At 49.8% G+C, this 19,150-nt stretch overlaps 2 protein-coding genes across 2 annotated transcripts in view; both read left to right on the top strand.

The window, feature by feature from the left end:
• The first annotated feature begins 3,463 nt into the window (after window positions 1–3,463).
• Window positions 3,464–19,150, top strand: part of LOC141204983 (uncharacterized) — a 70,276-nt gene continuing 54,589 nt past the window's right edge. Inside the window, exon 1 of the mRNA XM_073664029.1 lies at window positions 3,464–3,525. The gene's annotated coding sequence lies outside the window, so the exon portion shown is untranslated. The remainder of the gene's footprint in view (window positions 3,526–19,150) is intronic.
• The window catches only part of LOC141204997 (uncharacterized), a 125,893-nt gene continuing 110,798 nt past the window's right edge, over window positions 4,056–19,150 (top strand). Inside the window, exons 1-6 of the mRNA XM_073664053.1 lie at window positions 4,056–4,187; window positions 4,317–4,496; window positions 4,580–4,703; window positions 4,787–4,884; window positions 17,218–17,358; window positions 17,488–17,667. Of these exons, the coding sequence (XP_073520154.1) occupies window positions 4,131–4,187; window positions 4,317–4,496; window positions 4,580–4,703; window positions 4,787–4,884; window positions 17,218–17,358; window positions 17,488–17,667 (780 nt within the window). The 5' untranslated portion in view covers window positions 4,056–4,130. The remainder of the gene's footprint in view (window positions 4,188–4,316; window positions 4,497–4,579; window positions 4,704–4,786; window positions 4,885–17,217; window positions 17,359–17,487; window positions 17,668–19,150) is intronic.

The raw sequence follows: 19,150 nt of genomic DNA, 5'->3' as shown, positions 1-19,150 counted from the left end.
CACCAGAACTTTCCTGGCACAGTCAAAAGTGTTTAATCCACGAAAGTGTGTAAAATGACCAGACCGCGCTCCTAAAGTTAACTTACACCCAGCTCACTTCAAGAGGTTGCACTAAATTGCGGAGGAGCCATCATCAAAATGATTGGGGCGACAATAGACTACCGTAAGTGCGTTGTGCATCATTTGATGATACAGGGGCAAGTAAACAGAAGACCCGACCAGAAGCGCACTAATGCTTAAGAAACAAGCATTCCTTACATGTATTAAAGCTGTCAAACAGTCGCAAATCATGCACACGGGAGTGATACGCTGAAAATACTCGGTACTCGCCCGAGCATACTCGCCGAAAGGGTTAACTGAACATACTCGCTCATCACTAGTCAGCACACTACGGCCCCCTCCAGGGCTCAACACCCTTATCGACCCATCTTTCCAACACAAGGTTTGGCACATAGAGAGGTAGGACATATAGTCGTTAGGGACCATCCATATTAAAAGGTCACCTTGACGTGGTTGGAAGCTTTGTGCTTGTTGATCAAAAACCACTAACTAAGCACCTAATGTTTACAGAAATATTGGAGTTCATGTAATCAGTAGTCGCAGTGCGCTGACACATCGAGTATTAGTATGTTGGTATATTGGCCACATAGAGGATTAATTAAATACTAAAGGTGTGCGGGTCCTATTTTTTTTGTATTATCCATTGTACAATATTCCACAGCTACGACTCTCTCATTTCATTCAACAGAAGCCGCCTATGTGGTCAATTCGTTTCATCATTTATACCTTATTCAGGACATTCTGCAACAACTGGGCGTCGCCTTACTGGAAAGGGGCGTGGTCTAGAGCGAGGCACCGCGCACTGAAAGATGCTGCAAAACGGAAGCACACATTCCTGGCACAAAGGAAGCGCCACCTAGTGGTTTGTGTAAACTTAGCCTAAACACGTGCACATTGATCAAACAGCATGAACCTGCGATAAATCTGCCCCATCGTCTCCACTGCCTCAATGAAGAGCTCAGCATGGATGAAATAAAGGAGGCGCAGTGTCAGGCCTAGGGCTCGTTCACACCTCTGCTGTTCACGTTCATGTTCTATCCATGTTTTTGACAGACAGAATATAAACACACGTGGCTCCGCTCCGTACACCTCGTACACACACGGCTCCGCTCCGTACACCCCGTACACACACGGCTCCGCTCCATACACCTCGTACACACACGGCTCCGTACAGCTCGTACACACACGGCTCTGCTCCGTACAGCTCGTACACACACGGCTCCGCTCCGTACACCTCGTACACACGCGGCTCCGCTCAGTACATCTCGTACACACACGGCTCTGCTCCGTACACCTCGTACACACGCGGCTCCTCTCCGTACACCTCGTACACACGCGGCTCCTCTCCGTACGCCTCGTACACACACGGCTCTGCTCTGTACACCTCGTACACACGTGGCTCTGCTCCGTACACCTCGTACACACACGGCTCTGCTCTGTACACCTCGTACACACACGGCTCTGCTCCGTACACCTCGTACACACGTGGCTCCTCTCCGTACGCCTCGTACACACACGGCTCCTCTCCATACACCTCGTACACACATGTGTGACGCCTACTCACTCGCTAGCCCACCCTGAGAGACGGGGGTACTCGGAACCGGGCCTCCAGGTAGAGGGTGGATGCAGTCGTGGCCTAGGCCCGGCCCGTGCCCAGGGTTGTCACATCAAAATAAGGGCCAGGAGGGACGGTGGTAATCGAGTGGATGTATTGACTACTCCACCTGTGGAGTCCGGTGATTCGCCACCAGCGCTGCAGCAGTCCTCTGAGGTGGGGATGTAGTGGCAGCAGAAGATGGTACTACTCCCCACAGGCGGAGCAGGGCCTGAGGGCAGAGAGGACGGATCAGAGGGAGTCGTAGTGGGTGGTGCGGTGTTGCGCTGAAATAAGGGACCGGAGGCTGTCTTCCAAGCTTTACTCACGTTGTTAGATGTCAGCTGCAAGGCTTCTCCTTGCTCCTCGCGGCGCGCTGCGGCCACCAGGAAGGGGTTCAGCACACTCCGGGTAGTTCGGGTGCATCAATCAGTACCCCCTGCACCAGAGTGTTCCTAGACTTTCCCACTAGGTCCTCTCCTGTCCGTATGTGGTGCGTGTTGTAAGGCTGGGTCTCCCTCTGGCTATACACAGAACAAGGGTACGGGTAGCGACTCCGCTCCATCCGTTACCCAGCGGGATCCTCTAAGCCTCCGGGCTTTTCTGACTAGGACATGAAGTAGCAAAGCCAGATTTCGGGGGGCGGTACCCCTTTTGCAGCAGGAATCCCTCTGACTAGGCCAGAATAGTGAGGACAGGTGGCGTATGCCGAAATGTCTGCATCCCCCTGGGATCCTTTTGCCTGTGGAGCTTGTCTCCTCTGCTCCCCTCCAGGCCTTCTTAGGTAGGGACCTTGACCGGGTAGAGACAGCCTTTAACTCTAGCCCGCTCCTCGTCTCAAGGCCAGAGAACGAGGACCGTTTATCTTCAATAGGCTGCAGGTTCACACAGAAAGCCACGTTCAGTGATGAAGATCACAGTCAAAGACCATGAACTTAAGATGGCCGTTTATTAAATATGAATTTTGTGGTGTAACCTAAAGTGCGTCCTCCACTACATGGTTCCCCCTATCTTTTGGTTCCCCCCATCTCCTCTTATCCCGGCTGGGGCAGCACCCAGGTGCATATAAGCCCCCCCTCAGGTGGGAGAGGTGTAGTGTTGGATGGATGGCTGAGTCCTGAGAGGTGCTCCTTCCTTACCTCGGAGAGGAGATACCACACCTCGGTCTGAGGTGCAGTACTCCTGTGGTGACTGAACCCTCAGGGGCGCCACAATGGCTCCGCTCCGTACGCCTCGTACACACGCGGCTCCTCTCCGCACACCTCGTACACACGCAACTCTGCTCCGCACACACACGGCTCCTCTCCGTTCACCTCGTACATGCGCGGCTCCGCTCCGTACGCCTCGTACACGCGCTGCTCCGCTCCGTACGCCTCGTACACGCGCCGCTCCGTACGCCTCGTACACGCGCCGATCCGCACGCCTCGTACACGCGCGGCTCCACACACCTCGTACACGCGCGGCTCCACACACCTCGTACACACGCGGCTCTGCTCCGTACACATCGTACACGGGCGGCTCCGATCCGTACACCTAGTACACACTTGGTTCTGCTCCGTACACTTCATACACACATGGCTCTGCTCCGTACACCTCGTACACATGGCTCTGCTCCGTACACCTCGTACACACACGGCTCCGCTCCGTACACCTTGCACACACACGGCTCTGCTACATCCACACTGTAAACCCCTCCTGACCCCACACATAAACTTCAGCTCATCCAGCACCATGACAACCAGCACAGCAGAGTCCTGCATCCACTGAGGCCCCTGATCATGTGACCCCTGACTCCTCCCCTCCTGTGACCTCATCACAGGTCCTGTGCGCACAGAGCAGCCATATATGTGGTGGCGGCTCTGCAGGTGGAGGTATGTGGAGTCTCCATTATTCGCAATCAGGATTAGCCGTTATTCACACTCGTGCGTCTATTTTGTGTCTGCTTTTCTTGCATGGTGACATAAATCATCCCTCTGATTGACAGCTGGCTGCTCGCAGGGAGGCTGCTGACAATCAGTGTGATGTCGTCAGTCACGTCCCATCAAGAAGCAGAGCCAAAGAGAAGCCGCTGCTCTGTCTACGTGACTCATCAGGAGCCGCAGGAGCAGTCCATCACCGCTCTGTTCTCGCAGACATTGAGACAGGCTGTTAGGAACTATCTGCCTTTTACTTTTAATATGTCCGTGTTCACACCACGAGTGCAGCGTTCAGGCCAAACCTCCTCTGGTCCTCAAAGCGAAGCTCATTAATGGCCGCCATAAAAATCCACTTCTTCTTCTTCTTCCGACATCATCCAGGATCAGATCCACAGATTACTGCTTTATACCAGAATCAGTGATTGTATTATTACATAGAATTATTGATGACGTTACATCTTCTCATCTTCTTCTCATTCAGGTCTCTACAATATCGGATCCTCTCAGTGAATATCTTCTATAGAAGAGAAGTCTCCTCGACGGATAGGGACAGAGACAAGATGGTGGAGAGGATATTCCACCTCACCCTAGAGATCCTCTTCCGGCTTACTGGAGAGGTGAGAGATTCTGATGACGTCACATTACATCATTCTTATCTATGGGAATAACAGATGGACAGAACTGGAGAGGTGAGGACTCTGGAAATGTCTGGAGGGAGATTTATTAATGTGTCTCTCCATAACCAGGATTACACAGTAGTGAAGAAGACCTCTAGTGGGCGCTGTCAGGACACTGTGTCTGAGGGATGGGGAAGACCCCTGAGCCCAATCATGGGACCTCCACCTCACCCCCTGATACATGAGGACATCAATGACCAGAAGATCCTAGAACTCACCTACAAGATGATTGAGCTGCTGACTGGAGAGGTGACACTGCTGGGAATGCTGGGACATTATACAGTAATGCTATGGAGGGATCGGGGGGATGACGGTATCATTGTATGTGTCAGGTTCCTATAAGGTGTCAGGATGTCGCTGTCTATTTCTCCATGGAGGAGTGGGAGTATTTAGAAGGACACAAAGATCTGTACAAGGACGTCATGATGGAGGTTCCCCAGCCCCTCACATCACCAGGTAATAGACAGGACTAAATACACACGGCCTATAATTATCTGTATGTAAAGAATGAATTCAGTCCCTGTATGTGTTTCCTCCAGATCTATCCAGTAAGAGGACAACACCAGAGAGATGTCCCCGTTCTCTTCTTCCCCAGGACTGTAAACAAGAAGATCCCGATGTTTCTCAGGATCATCAGGTAGATGGAGAGAAGGTGTCATGAGCTCTCCCCTATGATGTGTAGACGGCTGTGAAGGTCTTGTGGTCAGTCTTGTTTTTCCCCTTCTCCCATGACAGCACCACCTGAGAAGAGAGGGTATCCGCTAATCAAGGACAGGAAACCTACTGAACAAAAGGGTGGTACCTCTCCTATGCATCAGTATCGTTTCCGGTCCTTGAAGGAACCTAAAGAGTAAAGGAACGGTACGATTGAACTTGCCCAAGTCTGGTTGGTGTCTGCAAGGATCTGGGATGCTGACAGATCTGGAGACACGACCGCCGGCCAGGACGTTGGGTGTGCGGTTACATGACCACTTTGTTGAACGTGGTTGGCGTGCCCCGTGTCGAGTGTGCTGGAGTTATGTCCACCCAGATCTGCGCAAGCGCGAGGCGCACTAGTGAGGTGGTGCTTAGGAAGTGTGCGAGAAAGCAATGCGGCAGTAAAATACAGGGGCTGTTTATGAACAGGGCTCGCCGGTATGCTCCCTGCACACAGCTCGCTGGAAGGAAAAGTCTGACCCGGAAATAATGTGAGATTTCTTGGGGAGGTCGGCAGCAGACGCTGGAGCTGTGGCGTCCCTCCGGTATATAGTGGACGGATGACTACCAGATGGTGGAGGCTTGCAGCTTTCCTCTTGATGCCATGGATATGCTGGAAGAGTAGCAGCAGCCACAGCCACCACGGTAGCAGTGTTATCGTCAGAGACGCAGCAGTGACAGCTGTACAAGTGACAGATTAACCGGAAGAACTAGGCAGTTTGTGAGTCCACCACCTCCAGGGGAGAACGGTCATGTGAACTGATCCAGCCTCCATCTCCGGTACCCTAGACTGAACGGCAGAGTGGTGAGTGATCTTCGTATATGTTCATCATGTTGAATAGGTCCTTTTCTCTCTGTGTTCTTTGCTAGGAGGGGCCTAAGAAGTGTAGCGCCAAGCTAAAAGATAAAGAATGTGCGGCGATAACTTACCCAGCACATATATGAAGAGACTCTTGTATTCTGAAGACCACCTCTAAAGAAACCCCCAACTTTGCCATGGATTTAAAATCCATAATTAGAAGTCAAAGACTCCATTAATTCACTGATTCAGCAGGAAAGTGGTAAAAGACCCAAACGGCAGGCCGCTGATTCAGATGAGTTGGTAATAACTGAGAATACAGACGAATCAGACTCCTCTTCTTCCTCCTCCCCATCCTCTGATAGTGATACAAGGGGTAGGCCGTGTTTTCCTACGGAAGACACAGATAAGTTGGTAAAGGCCTTTAGAACCATTATGGGCATATCAGATACTAAAACCCCAAGAACAGTCCAGGACATTATGTTTCGGGGGTTTGGAATAAAAGAAAAATTGCATATTTCCCGTTAGTGAGAAAATTTAAATGTTCATTAATAGGGAATGGAGGAAGCCTGAGAAAAGGGATCCACTGCCCTCATCATCCAAAAGGAGGTGTCTGTTTGATGAGGAAGAAGCGGCCATGTGGGACAAAACCCCTAAAATAGACATTGCGGTGGCCAAGTCATCCAAAATATCCACACTGCCCTTTTGAAGATTTGGGAACTCTTAAGGATCCTCTTGATAAAAAAGTGGACGTGTATCTGAAACAGACATGGAAGTCTTCAGCAGGGGCAATAAAACCAGCAGTTTGGGCAACCTGCATGGCCAGATCCATGATGATTTGGTTACAGCAGTTAGAGGATAAGATTAAGAACAACGTCCCTAAGGATATAATTCAAGGAGCAGCTACCTTCCTTGCAGACGCCTCGACAGACTCAGTGAGGTTTGCAAACAGATCGGCAAACCTATAAAATGTTGCACGTAGAGCACTATGGCTCAAGAGCTGGCTAGGGGATGTTCAGTCCAAGGTCAAGCTATGCCCAATTCCATGCGAAGGAGAATTTCTCTTTGGACTGGCACTAGATGATATACTGGACTAGGCAGGAGATAAGAGAATTTCCCAGTGTGCCCATGCCACAATATAGGAAGTCCTTTCATATAAGAAGGTATAATCGAAACAAATCCCCTAGGGATCAGGGGAAATGGAAAGATAGGAAACCAAAAAGTGGCAGTTTCATTTTTGGGGACCCTTCCTCTGAGTCCAGGAAGACTTGCAAGTGACGGGCTTCCTCGGGTAGGAGGAAGGCTGTCCCACTTCCTGCCTGCCTGGGAGAAGATTTCATCCAGCATCTGGATTCTTGGGATAGTACGATCAGGACTAAAAGTGGAATTCAAATCTGTTCCCCGACACACCTTCAGAGTATCCTCTCCCATGTGTCCCAGGGAACAATAGGCTCTGGAGGCGGAAGTTTTAAACCTGGTGCAGGAGCAAATCCCGACGGAGGTGCCAGTGCAGGAGCAAGGGAAGGGATTCTATTCCCCCTATTCCTAATAAAAAAAAAAACAGATGGCACCTTCAGGACCATAGTGAACCTGAAAGAAAGGGGTGAACAAATTTCTAGTCTTCTGGCCTTTCAAAATGGAGACCATAAAATGTTATTTCCAGAGTGCTTTATATGAGATTGCTAGACCTGAAGGACGTCTATTACCACATCCCAATCTATATGGAAGATCAGAAATATCTTGAGGGTGGCCTTGTATGTAAACGAACAAGTCGGGCACTTCTAGTACAGAGCGCAACCCTTTGGCCTATCTATGGCTCTGAGGGTATTTACAAAAGTTATATAGAAGTCGCAGCCCGTCTCCGGTAGCAGAATACCCTAATAATCCTCTACTTGGACGATATTCTAGTGGTGGGCAGGTCAATAGAGCACTGCAGTTGTCAACTGATAACAATCAGGACCATCCTGACCAGGCTGGATTGACTGCTCAACCTAGAAAAATCAAAACTGGAACCACAGAGGGTTCAGTCATTCTTAGGACTTATCTTGAGCGCAAGAAAGCAGACTTGTCTACTGCCGGAAATAAAGAAGGACAAGGTCATGGTTAGTGATGAGCGAATTTGTTCGGCATGTCAAATTCGGGTTCGTATTCGGGGTTCCGACTTTTTCGCGCCAAAAAATCGTCTCTGCCCACGAACATCCCTGATTTGCTATGCTGTCACGCAGATGTTATCTCCGGTGGGGCGTAATCTCGGCCTCCCAGGTTTCCTTGGCGATGTCTAGGAGACCCCTTGGATGCCGGCCATATAGAAGCTCGAATGGAGAGAAGCCAGTGGAGGCTTGGGGAACTTCTCTAACGGAGAAAAGTAGAAACGGAAGCAGGTAGTCCCAGTCTCGACCATCCTTCTCAATGACCTTTTTGAGCATCGCTTTCAGGGTCTTATTGAAGCGCTCCACCAGGCCATCAGTTTGCGGATGGCAAACGCAGGTTCGCAGCTGAGCAATCTAAAGCACTTTACACAGCTCCTTCATCACCTTGCTCATGAATGGGGTTCCTTGGTCCGTCAAGATTTCCTTCAGCAGGCTGGTCCTAGCAAAGATGTTGACAAGTTCCCGAGCTAAGTTCCTTAAGGGTACCGCTTCGGGGTACTGGGTCGCATAGTCCATGATGACCAAGATGTATTGATGGCCCTGGGCCGATTTAAATAAGGGACCCACGAGGTACATGGCAATCTTCTCAAAGAGAACTTCTATCACAGGTAGTGGAACTAGGGGACTACGGATGTGGGAGGTGGGCGCGGTTATCTGGCAGGTGGGGCAGGACTTACAATAGTTTAAGATCTCCCGGTAGCATTCTGGCCAATAAAACCTCCTCACTATTCGCTCCTGAGTTTTTTCAACCCCTAGATGTCCCCCCCTCCCCCAGAATATGTGAGTGGGCCATGTCTAATACCCTCCGATGGTATGGCTCAGGAACTAACAGCTGTTCCACTACCTCTTCACCTTTCAGTTTGGTTACCCGGTATAACAGCTCCCCCTGAACGGCAAAATGTGGGTACCGCCCCCGACTCTTGGGCAACACCATTACAAACCGTAACATTGTCCCACGCCCCTTTCAAGGTCAAGTCCCGAACTTGAGCTGCCCCAAAGTTCTCTCCGGGCACCTCTAACTCAGGGAGGTCGGCCTCCTCAGTCACAGTCTCGTCCTCCTCACCGACAAGGACACACAGTGGAAACCCATCCACTTCCGATGTCGACCGAGGTATTTCTAGGGTCCTGGCTATTGTCTCCGGATGGAGTCTGGATCTTTTCCCCCACAAATCCCAGAACAAGGGAAAATCACGCCCCAATATGACAGAATGTATCAGGTCCTTGACCACCCCGACCTTGTGGGATTGGGCGCCACAGTCTGTTTCGACTGTCACTCTGGCCACCGGGTAGTTCTTAGCGTCCCCATGTATGGAGCGGATGCCCAAAGATCTGGCGGGGATCAGCTGATGGGGAAGGGTGGCACTGATCAAGGTCACCAGAATCCCGGAGTCCAACAGCCCCAGGTTCATCATTCCTTTAACGGACACGGCACACACCTGCGGCCCCTCGGCGGGTTGACAGTCCACACTGCAGGCTGGGTAAGCATAGTATGAACATCGTCTGCCTAGACTGCAGTCCATTGGCTCAGCAGACGTATGACACTGGGTGGCTACGTGTCCGGATTGTGACATCGCCAACAGATCACATCCTTCACAACAGACCTTGCAGCCCCTTCAGTGGAAGTGGAATGCCCCCCAGTTGTGGCTCTTAACCCCTTCCGTGGTGAACCCACTCCCTTTTGGGCACTCCAGTAAGGGGAGCTGGCTATCTCGGGTATCCCCAGGGATTTTTGGACCACTTGGAATCTCTCTACCAGACCTATGAGGTCGTCTGCATTCCGAGGGTCGCCCTGGGCAACCCAGGTCTGCACCGGCCTGGGTAGCGAATGGATGAACCTGTCCATCACCACACGCTCAACCATCTGGGCAGGAGAGGAAGACTCTGGCTGCAGCCATTTCTGGACAAGATGTAACAAGTCAAACATTTGTGAGCGTGGAGGTCTGTCGCCAGCATACGCCCAGTGGTGGACCCTTTGTGCTCTGACAGACATAGTCACTCCTGAGCGTGCCAATATTTTGGTTTTTAATTTGGCATATTCCTTTGCGTCCTGTAATGTCAAATTGTAATAAGCCTTCTGAGGCTCCCCAGTCAAATATGGCGCCAGAACCTCCACCCTCTGCTCCAGCGGCAATTTCTCCCGTTTCGCTACCCTCTCAAAAACAGTCAGGAACCCCTCAATATCATGCCCCAGGGTCATCTACTGTAACGCTCTCCTTACTGTCTTCCTGACGTATGCGTCATCACCCGGACTTGACGGAGCCGTCGCCTTGCCACGGATTGACTCTGCAAGTAACTCGATCTGCTGTTGCTGTTGGTGATGCTGATCCTGTTGCTGCTGTTTCTGGAGCTGAACTTGTTGTATCAGCAGCTTAGTGGTCTCTTGTTGCTGCTGTAGCTGCTCACGGTGCTGCTGCTGCTGCATGCTCTGCTGCATGCTCTGCTGGCTCTGCACCAGGTGCTTAATTAGCTCTTCCATGCTGCCGGATGTCTCCTACTGGCTGGCAGCCTTTACCCAAAACATCCACTGGTCTCTGTAGCAGGTACACGTGTTCCTGGAATCTTGCCCGCATTCTCCACCAGTTGTGGTAAGATAAGACGCCTCACTCGGTCGCTTCTGGAAGTAGACTCAGGAACCATGTTTTCTCTGCAGGCTTTATTTAGTGGCATAAAACTCTGCAGCTCCAGCAAAAATAAACACAGCCTTACTTGCAAAACAACAAAACAAAATATAAACGATAGCACAGTCCATAGCAGTGTGGGATTAGCCACACAGGTTGTAGTCCCAGCATTCAGCTCCTCTCTGAGCTGTGGTCTTTCAGTCTGGAGTCTTTGCCACTCCAAACTCACAACAGAGAAAAAAACAGGACTGAACATTTAAACGTTGTTCAGCCACACCCTGAGGTGGAGGTATGGGGAATGACATCCCTCCCATCTCTATGTCATTCCCATAAAACCACGCTTTTTAAAAGAGTCAACCCCCCAGCATATAAAATGCTGGCAGAAATTTTATTGGTTCTAGTTCACACAGGCTAGCAACCTGTGTGACACATACCTCCCTTCATATACCATACCAGTGACTCTGGTACAATAGTTAGATCTTTGTCTCAACACTGGTCCAAGTTTCACGCTATGGGAGGAACTTGTCAATCACTGGGAAAGTCCTGGGCCAAATCTTCTTTTTTTGGGGGGGGGGGGGGGAGTGTGAAGACACGAGGGTCTGTGGGTGGTCTCGTTCACTGGCCCGGCTGTCTTTAGATAGACCGCATGGGCCAGGGCTCATCCCATTGAACTCCCACACTCCTTCCCCATGAGCATAATATTACTGAAACATAGGGTAGGGTAAAACAGTGTGGCAATACTTTATTGAACCACCAAACTCGCCGGGATTAGAGCAGCTGTGACTTCAGGGCATCCAAGGCCTACTAACCCAACCAGTAGCACCCAGCTTTTACCGGGCACCCACAGAGAGGACGTAGCGGCAAGTTTAGGAAGCTAACCGAGTGCAGTGAGGTATGTGGCCAGGTGACCTGATTATCAAAAAAAATCACAGAAAAAGAAAAAAACAGCCTTACCAACACCAGGTCAGATCACCAAAGCACAAGCCGGATGCGGCAGACCCCATGATAAAGGTGGGGGCCGCACAGTTGCAAAACACCGATGCAACAGCCACCCCCTCCATGAATTGGCAGATATGTGAGTGGCTGTGTAGCATCAACATTGCACACAAATGCAGCATTTGGTGATCTGACCTGGTGTTGGTAAGGCTGTGACCTGATTGTCCCAACCTGGATTCTTAAAAACGTTTTTTAAGGGTTAGGTGATGGTCAATTGAGCAGATCTGAATTCTTCCAGCTAGGGCTGTAGTCCCTTAAGCTGGCATCCTGTAGATTCTCTGTCTGGGGAACAGAGGCAGATTCCCCCCCCCCCCCCTTCAATAGGTCACAACTATCCTTCAGGCCATCATCCACAGGTCCGGGGGAAGGTGAGATGTGGTCAACTCTCATTGTTTGAGCATTTAATCAATCTGCATAATTTGTCCTTCCCTGCTTGCAAGTAAACAAGTTGCATGGACTGATACAATGGTAACAACATATTAGCAAAAATCTATTGTTCAATGACCTGCGCTCCTGTCATCCAAGGATAGCAAGACAATACGTATGCTGAAACAAAATTCAGCTCAAGAGTCAACGTTAAGGCTCATATAACAATGGCCTATGTCTCTTGACCCACCGAACAAACATGTCTGGCCTAATCAAGAACAAATGCTGTGTTGTCACATTGTACAAGAGCTCGGGAGAGAAAGTGCGATAGGGTCTTATCCGGTATGAAATAAAATATTTTTAACAGGGTTATGCTAACCTGGTATGGCTGTGTTCACAAAACGGTTATCAAGACGTGGGTAATCAGCTGCTGCAGATCCACAGGTTGTCAGACCAAATCAAAAGAGATGGAGGAAAAACATGGATTGTCCGCGCTGCTGGTAGATTGGCGAAAGGATCCAGGATACACAGAACTGTATTAATTGTCGTTTTATTATCGACACCTTTCGAAGTTGACACTTCTTAAGGATATAACCACATGTAGACACATATAACAGTCAGACAGCTTTATAAGAGGGGCATTCAAATAATGGCGCCAAAGAGGCCCATGATGTGTCAAGGTTCACCTTTTACCGTTATGACAACTCTGAAAAACCAAACGCTGATGAAAATCTGATCCAAAACACTGAGGAAAATAAGACTGGATTGTTAAGTATGAGAAAAATCACTGACGTCTGAATGAGGCCCTACACTGAAAAACCTGTGAAAGCCTACCTGAGATAAAATGGAGGAGGCTCTCCTGGTGTACCTGAGATAAAATGGAGGAGGCTCTCCCGATGTACCTCGGATAAAATGGAGGAGGCTCTCCCTGTGTACCTCAGGTAAAATGGAAGAGGCGCTCCCCATGTACCTCAGGTAAAATGGAGGAGGCGCTCCCCGTGTACCTCAGGTAAAATGGAGGAGGCTCTCCCTATGTACCTCAGGTAAAATGGAGGAGGCTCTACCGATGTACCTCAGGTAAAATGGAGGAGGCTCTCCCGGTGTACCTTAGATAAAATGGAGGAGGCTCTTGGTGTACTTCAGATAAAATGGAGGAGGCTCTCCTGATGTACCTCAGCTAAAAAGGAGGAGGCTCTCCCGGTGTACCTCAGGTAAAATGGAGGAGGCTCTCCCGGTGTACCTTAGATAAAATGGAGGAGGCTCTTGGTGTACTTCAGATAAAATGGAGGAGGCTCTCCCGATGTACCTCAGCTAAAATGGAGGAGGCTCTCCCGGTGTACCTCAGGTAAAATGGTGGAGGCGCTTCCGATGTACCTCAGGTAAAATGGAGCAGGCGCTCCCGGTGTACCTCAGGTAAAATGGAGCAGGCGCTCCCGGTGTACCTCAGGTAAAATGGAGCAGGCGCTCCCGATGTACCTCAGGTAAAATGGAGCAGGCGCTCCCGATGTACCTCAGGTAAAATGGAGCAGGCGCTCCCGATGTACCTCAGGTAAAATGGAGAAGGTGCTCCCGATGCACCTCAGATAAAATGGAGGAGGCTCTCTCCTGGTGTAAAACCAGCTCACCATAAAAGCCAGTAAAGTAAATAATATAATTAAGTGGAGGAGGCTCTCTTTCTTTCTTTGAGCAACTCAAATAAAATCTCTCTGTTTACAATTGAAAGAAAGAAGGAGGCGACGTAACATGGCTCCGCTCCGTACACGCGCGGCTCCGCACGCCTCGTACACACGCGGCTCCGCTCCGTACGCCTCGTACACGTGCGGCTCCTCTCCGTATGCCTCGTACACGCGCGGCTCCGCTCCGTATGCCTCGTACACGCGCGGCTCCGCTCCGTACGACTCGTACACGCGCGGCTCTGCTCCGTACGCCTCATAAACTTGCAGCTCCGCTCCGTTCGCTCTACCTCCATCCCTCAAACCTTCTACAGTCCCACCGCCTACTCTTGGAAAAACTCCACTTCTGCACCCCGTCCTCAACAATCTCACATGAACAGTTCCCAGTGATCACCAGATCACATAAAGTGGGGAAAAATAGTATTTAGTCAACCCCCAATTGTGCAAGTTCTACCCCTTAAACAGATGAGGTCGGCCTGTAATTCACATCATAGGTCGACCTCGACTATGAGAGACAAAATGAGAAAACAAATCCTGAAAATCACATTGTCTGATTTGGGAAGAAATTTTTTGCAAATTTTGGTGGAAAATAAGTATTTGGTCAATTACAAAAGTTCATCTCAATACTTTGACATTTATCCTTTGTTGGCAATGACAGAGGTCAAACGTTTTCTGTAAGCCTTCACAAGGTTGGCACACACTGTTGCTGTTATTTTGGCCCATTCCTCCATGCAGATCTCCTCTAGGGCAGTGATGTTTGGGGCTGTCACTGGGCAACATGGACTTTCAACTCCCTCCAAAGGTTTTCTATAGGGTTTAGATCTGGAGACTGGCTAGGCCACTCCAGGACCTTGAAATGCTTCTTACGAAGCCACTCCTTCGTTGCCTTGGCGGTGTGCTTGGGATCATTGTCATGCTGGAAGACCCAGCCACGTTTCATCTTCAATGCCCTTGCTGATGGAAGGAGGTTTGCACTCAAAATCTCACGATACCTGGCCCCATTCATTCTTTCATGTACATGGATCAGTCGTCCTGGTCCCTTGGCAGAGAAATAGCCACAAAGCATGATGTTGCCACCCCGATGCTTCACAGTAGGTATGGTGTTCTCTGGATGCAACTCAGCATTCTTTCTCCTCCAAACATGACGAGTTGTGTTTCTAACCAAACAGTTCAACTTTGGTTTCATCTGACCATATGACATTCTCCCTATACTCTTCTGGATCATCCAAATGCTCTCTAGCAAACTTCAGACGGGCCCGGATATGTAATGGCTTAAGCAGGGGGACACCTCTAGCACTGCAGGATCTGAGTCCCTGGCGGCGTAGTGTGTTACTGATGGTATCCTGTGTAACGTTGGTCCCAGCTCTCTGCAGGTTATTCACTAGGTCCCCCCGTGTGGTTCTGAGATTTTTGTTCACCGTTCTTGAGATCATTTTGACCCCACGAGGTGAGATCTTGTGTGCAGCCCCAGATCGAGGGAGATTATCAGTGGTCTTGTATGTCTCCCATTTTCTAATTATTGCTCCCACAGTTGATTTCTTTACACCAAGCTGCTTTGGTCTTCGCCATAGTGGAGTTTGGAGTGTGACTGTTTGAGGTGGCGGACAGGTGTCTTTTATACTGATAACAAGTTCAAACAGGTGCCAGTACTACAGGTAATGAGTGGAGGACAGAGGATCCCTGTACATAGTATATAATGTCAGTGTACATGTAATACACTGACTCACCGGTGACGTCTCTAGGTGAAGTCGTTCATCTTCTCTTTTCTCCTTCATCCAGCACAGACCGTCATCACTTCTTCCAGCCAGGACTTGTCTTTGAATAAAATAACACAGTTATCTAGAGCACATTCCCCAACTTCTACATTACACAGCTGAATACGGATGTGCACCCACCATTAATATATAATTAGTCATTATGCAACCCACCATTCCAAATATAATTGTAATCCACCCCTGCGCCCCCACTAACTGTAACTAGACACTTTCCCCACCTAATAAATATATAAATTAATTAGAGCCTTTACTCTTTCCCCCAATTTATTACCAGTCATACTCCTTCATCCACAACGCCCCCCACTCTATACCTCCTGCTCCCCCGATTCATTATATTTACATGCACCCTCTGCCCCAATTCATTATGTCCTGCTCTCCCCACCCCCACCCTCTATTCATCATTTACTCTCCCTCATTCCCCATTCACCATTTGCTTTCCCCACTGCATTCCCAAGTCATCATGTGCTTTCCCCACTCCCATTTTCCAATTCACCATTTGCACTCCCCACCCCTAATTCACCATGCGCTCTTCCCACCCACCACTCCCAAACCACCATGCGCTCATCCTCCCCCCACTCACAATCCTCCATGTGTAGCTCACCCCCCCCACTCCCAATTCCCCATGTGCAGCTCATCCCGGCCCACTGCCAATTCCCCATGTGCAGTTCATCCTCCTCCCCACTCCCCATCATGTGCAGCTCATCCCCCCGTCACTCCCAATTCCCCATCACGTGCAGATCACCCCCCCCCCATTGCTAATTTTCCATGTGCAGCTCATCCTCCCACTCCAAATTCCCCATCATGTGCAGCTCATCCTCCCCCCACTCCATTTAATTAAAAAAAATAAAATAAAATTGTCATACTTACCCCTCATACGATCCCTGCAGCATCCTGGCGCTCCTGTTGCGACGAGGAGATGCACGCCGTTACTGGGTCCTCCTGACTCCTGAAGTCTGAAGGAGCTGCTTCAGCTGCGCAGCTCCAGTAAGGAACTCGGCGCCAAGATGTGCGCCGTCTAAGGCGGTGCGCGCCCCAGTGCTCGGCACTTTATTACAGCATGGAGTGCCGTGATCATAAGCACAAGAGGGGGGCCCTGACTGGACCCAGCCCCCCTCTGTACTGCTGCTCATGGGGCCCCAAACAGCAGTAAGGGCAGTGATGCCCTGATGGCGGCCCTGTCTGCAGGTGGAGGTATGTGCAGATTCCCCATTATTCTCTCTCAGAATTTGCCGTTATTCACACTATGCGTCTATTTTGTGTCTGTTTTTCTTGCATGGTGAAATAAATCATCCCTCTGATTGACAGCTGGCTGCTCGCAGGGAGGCAGCAGGGAGGCGGCTGACAATCAGTGTGATGTCGTCAGTCACGTCCCATCAAGAAAGCAGAGCCAAAGAGAAGCCACTGCTCCGTCTACGTGACTCATCAGAAGCCGCAGAGTCACCGTCAGGAGCAGTCCATCACCGCTCTGTTCCCCAGACATTGAGGCAGGGCAGGCAGGCAGTTAGGAACTATCTGCCTTTTACTTCTTCGGCCCATAGTTATAATAATAATATAGTCCTGGATAAACTCTTTAACACACAGATATCATCCGTGGACAGGCTGCTCTTTTTCGTGGACCTATTCACTTGAATAAGCGAGTTTAGGGCAGGACAAGAAAATATCCCTAAATAATCTACTATGTCCGTGTTCACACCACGAGTGCGGCGTTCAGGCTGAACCTCCTCCGGTCCTCAGAGCGAAGCTCATTAACGGCCGCCATAAAAATCCACTTCTTCTTCTTCTTCCGGCATCATCCAGGATCAGATCCACAGATTACTGCTTTATACCAGAATCAGTGATTGTATTATTACATAGAATTATTGATGACGTTACATCTTCTCATCTTCTTCTCATTCAGGTCTCTACAATATCGGATCCTCTCAGTGAAGATCTTCTATATAAGAGACGTTTCCTGTCAAAGGTTGATGTGGACAGAGACAAGATGGCGGAGAGGATATTCCACCTCACCCTAGAGATCCTCTTCCGGATTACTGGAGAGGTGAGAGATTCTGATGACGTCACATTACATCATTCTTATCTATGGGAATAACAGATGGACAGAACTGGAGAGGTGAGGACTCTGGAAATGTCTGGAGTGAGATTTATTAACGTGTCTCTCCATAACCAGGATTACACAGTAGTGAAGAAGACCTCTAGTGAGCGCTGTCAGGTCCCTGTGTCTGAGGGATGGGGAAGACCCCTGAGCCCAATCACGGGACCTCCACCTCACCCCCTGATACATGAGGACATCAATGACCAGAAGATCCTAGAGTTCACCTACAAGATGATTGAGCTGCTGACTGGAGAGGTGACACTGCTGGGAATGCTGGGACATTATACAGTAACGCTATGAAGGGATCGGGGGGATGACGGTATCATTGTATGTGTCAGGTTCCTATAAGGTGTCAGGATGTCGCCGTCTATTTCTCCATGGAGGAGTGGGAGTATTTAGAAGGACACACAGATCTGTACAAGGACGTCATGATGGAGGTTCCCCAGCCCCTCACATCACCAGGTAATAGACAGGACTAAATACACACGGCCTATAATTATCTGTATGTAAAGAATGAATTCAGTCCCTGTATGTGTTTCCTCCAGATCTATCCAGTAAGAGGACAACACCAGAGAGATGTCCCCGTCCTCTTCTTCCACAGGACTGTAAACAAGAAGATCCCAATGTTCCTCAGGATCATCAGGTAGATGGAGAGAAGGTGTCATGAGATCTCCCCTATGATGTGTAGACGGCTGTGAAGGTCTTGTGCTTAGTCTTGTTTTTCCCCTTCTCCCATGACAGCTCCACCTGAGAGAGAGGGTATCCACCCATCAAGGACAGGAAACCTACTGAACAAAAGGGTGGTACCTCTCCTATGCATCAGTATGGTTTCCGGTCCTTGAAGGAACCTAAAGAGTAAAGGAACGGTACGATTGAACTTACCCAAGTCTGGTTGGTGCCTGCAAGGATCCGGGATGCTGACCGATCTGGAGACACCACCGCCGGCCAGGAGGTTGGGGTGTGCGGTACCTCTTTGTTGAACTGTCTCCAGCAGGCACGCTGTCCCGGATCTACGCAAACCGGGGCACGTGGTTGCCGGGTCTGCGCAGGGCTCGCCAGTAGGCTCCCTGTACACAGCTCGCTGGAAGGAAAAGTCTGACGCGGAAATAATGTAAGATTTCTGGGGGAGTTCGGGAACGGACGCTGGAGCTGTGGCGTCCCTCCGGTATATAGTGGACGGTTGACCAACAGATGGTGGAGGCTTGCAGCTTTCCTCTTGATGCCATGGATATGCTGGAAGAGTACCAGCAGCCACAGCCACCACGGCTGCAGCGTTATCGTCAGAGACGCAGCAGTGGCAGCCATACAAGTGGCAGTAAGATTAAGAAGAAGAACAAGGCAGTCCATGAGTCCACCACCTCGAGGGGAGAACGGCCATGTGAACTGATCCAGCCTCCATCTCCGGTACGCTTGACTGAACGAAAGAGTGGTGAGTGATCTTCGTATAAGTTAAATAGGTCCTTTTCTCTCTGTATTCTTTGCTAGGAGGGGCCTAAGAAGTGTAGCACCAAGCTAAAAGATAAGGAATGTGCGGCGATAACTTACCCAGCACATATATGAAGAGACTCTTGTATTCTGAAGACCACCTCTGAAGAAACCCCCAACTTTGCCATGGATTTAAAATCCATAATTAGGGTAGAAGTTACAGACTCCATTAATTCACTGATTCAGAGGGAAAGGGGTAAAAGACCCAAACAGCAGGCTGCTGATTCAGAAGAGTCGGTAATATCTGAGGATA

This window comes from Phyllobates terribilis, unplaced genomic scaffold, assembly GCF_046119375.1.
Source record: "Phyllobates terribilis strain yellow unplaced genomic scaffold, ASM4611937v1 Scaffold_136__1_contigs__length_4911898, whole genome shotgun sequence".
NCBI classification, from domain to species: Eukaryota; Metazoa; Chordata; class Amphibia; order Anura; family Dendrobatidae; genus Phyllobates; species Phyllobates terribilis.
This window is presented reverse-complemented; position numbering and strand designations above follow the sequence as displayed.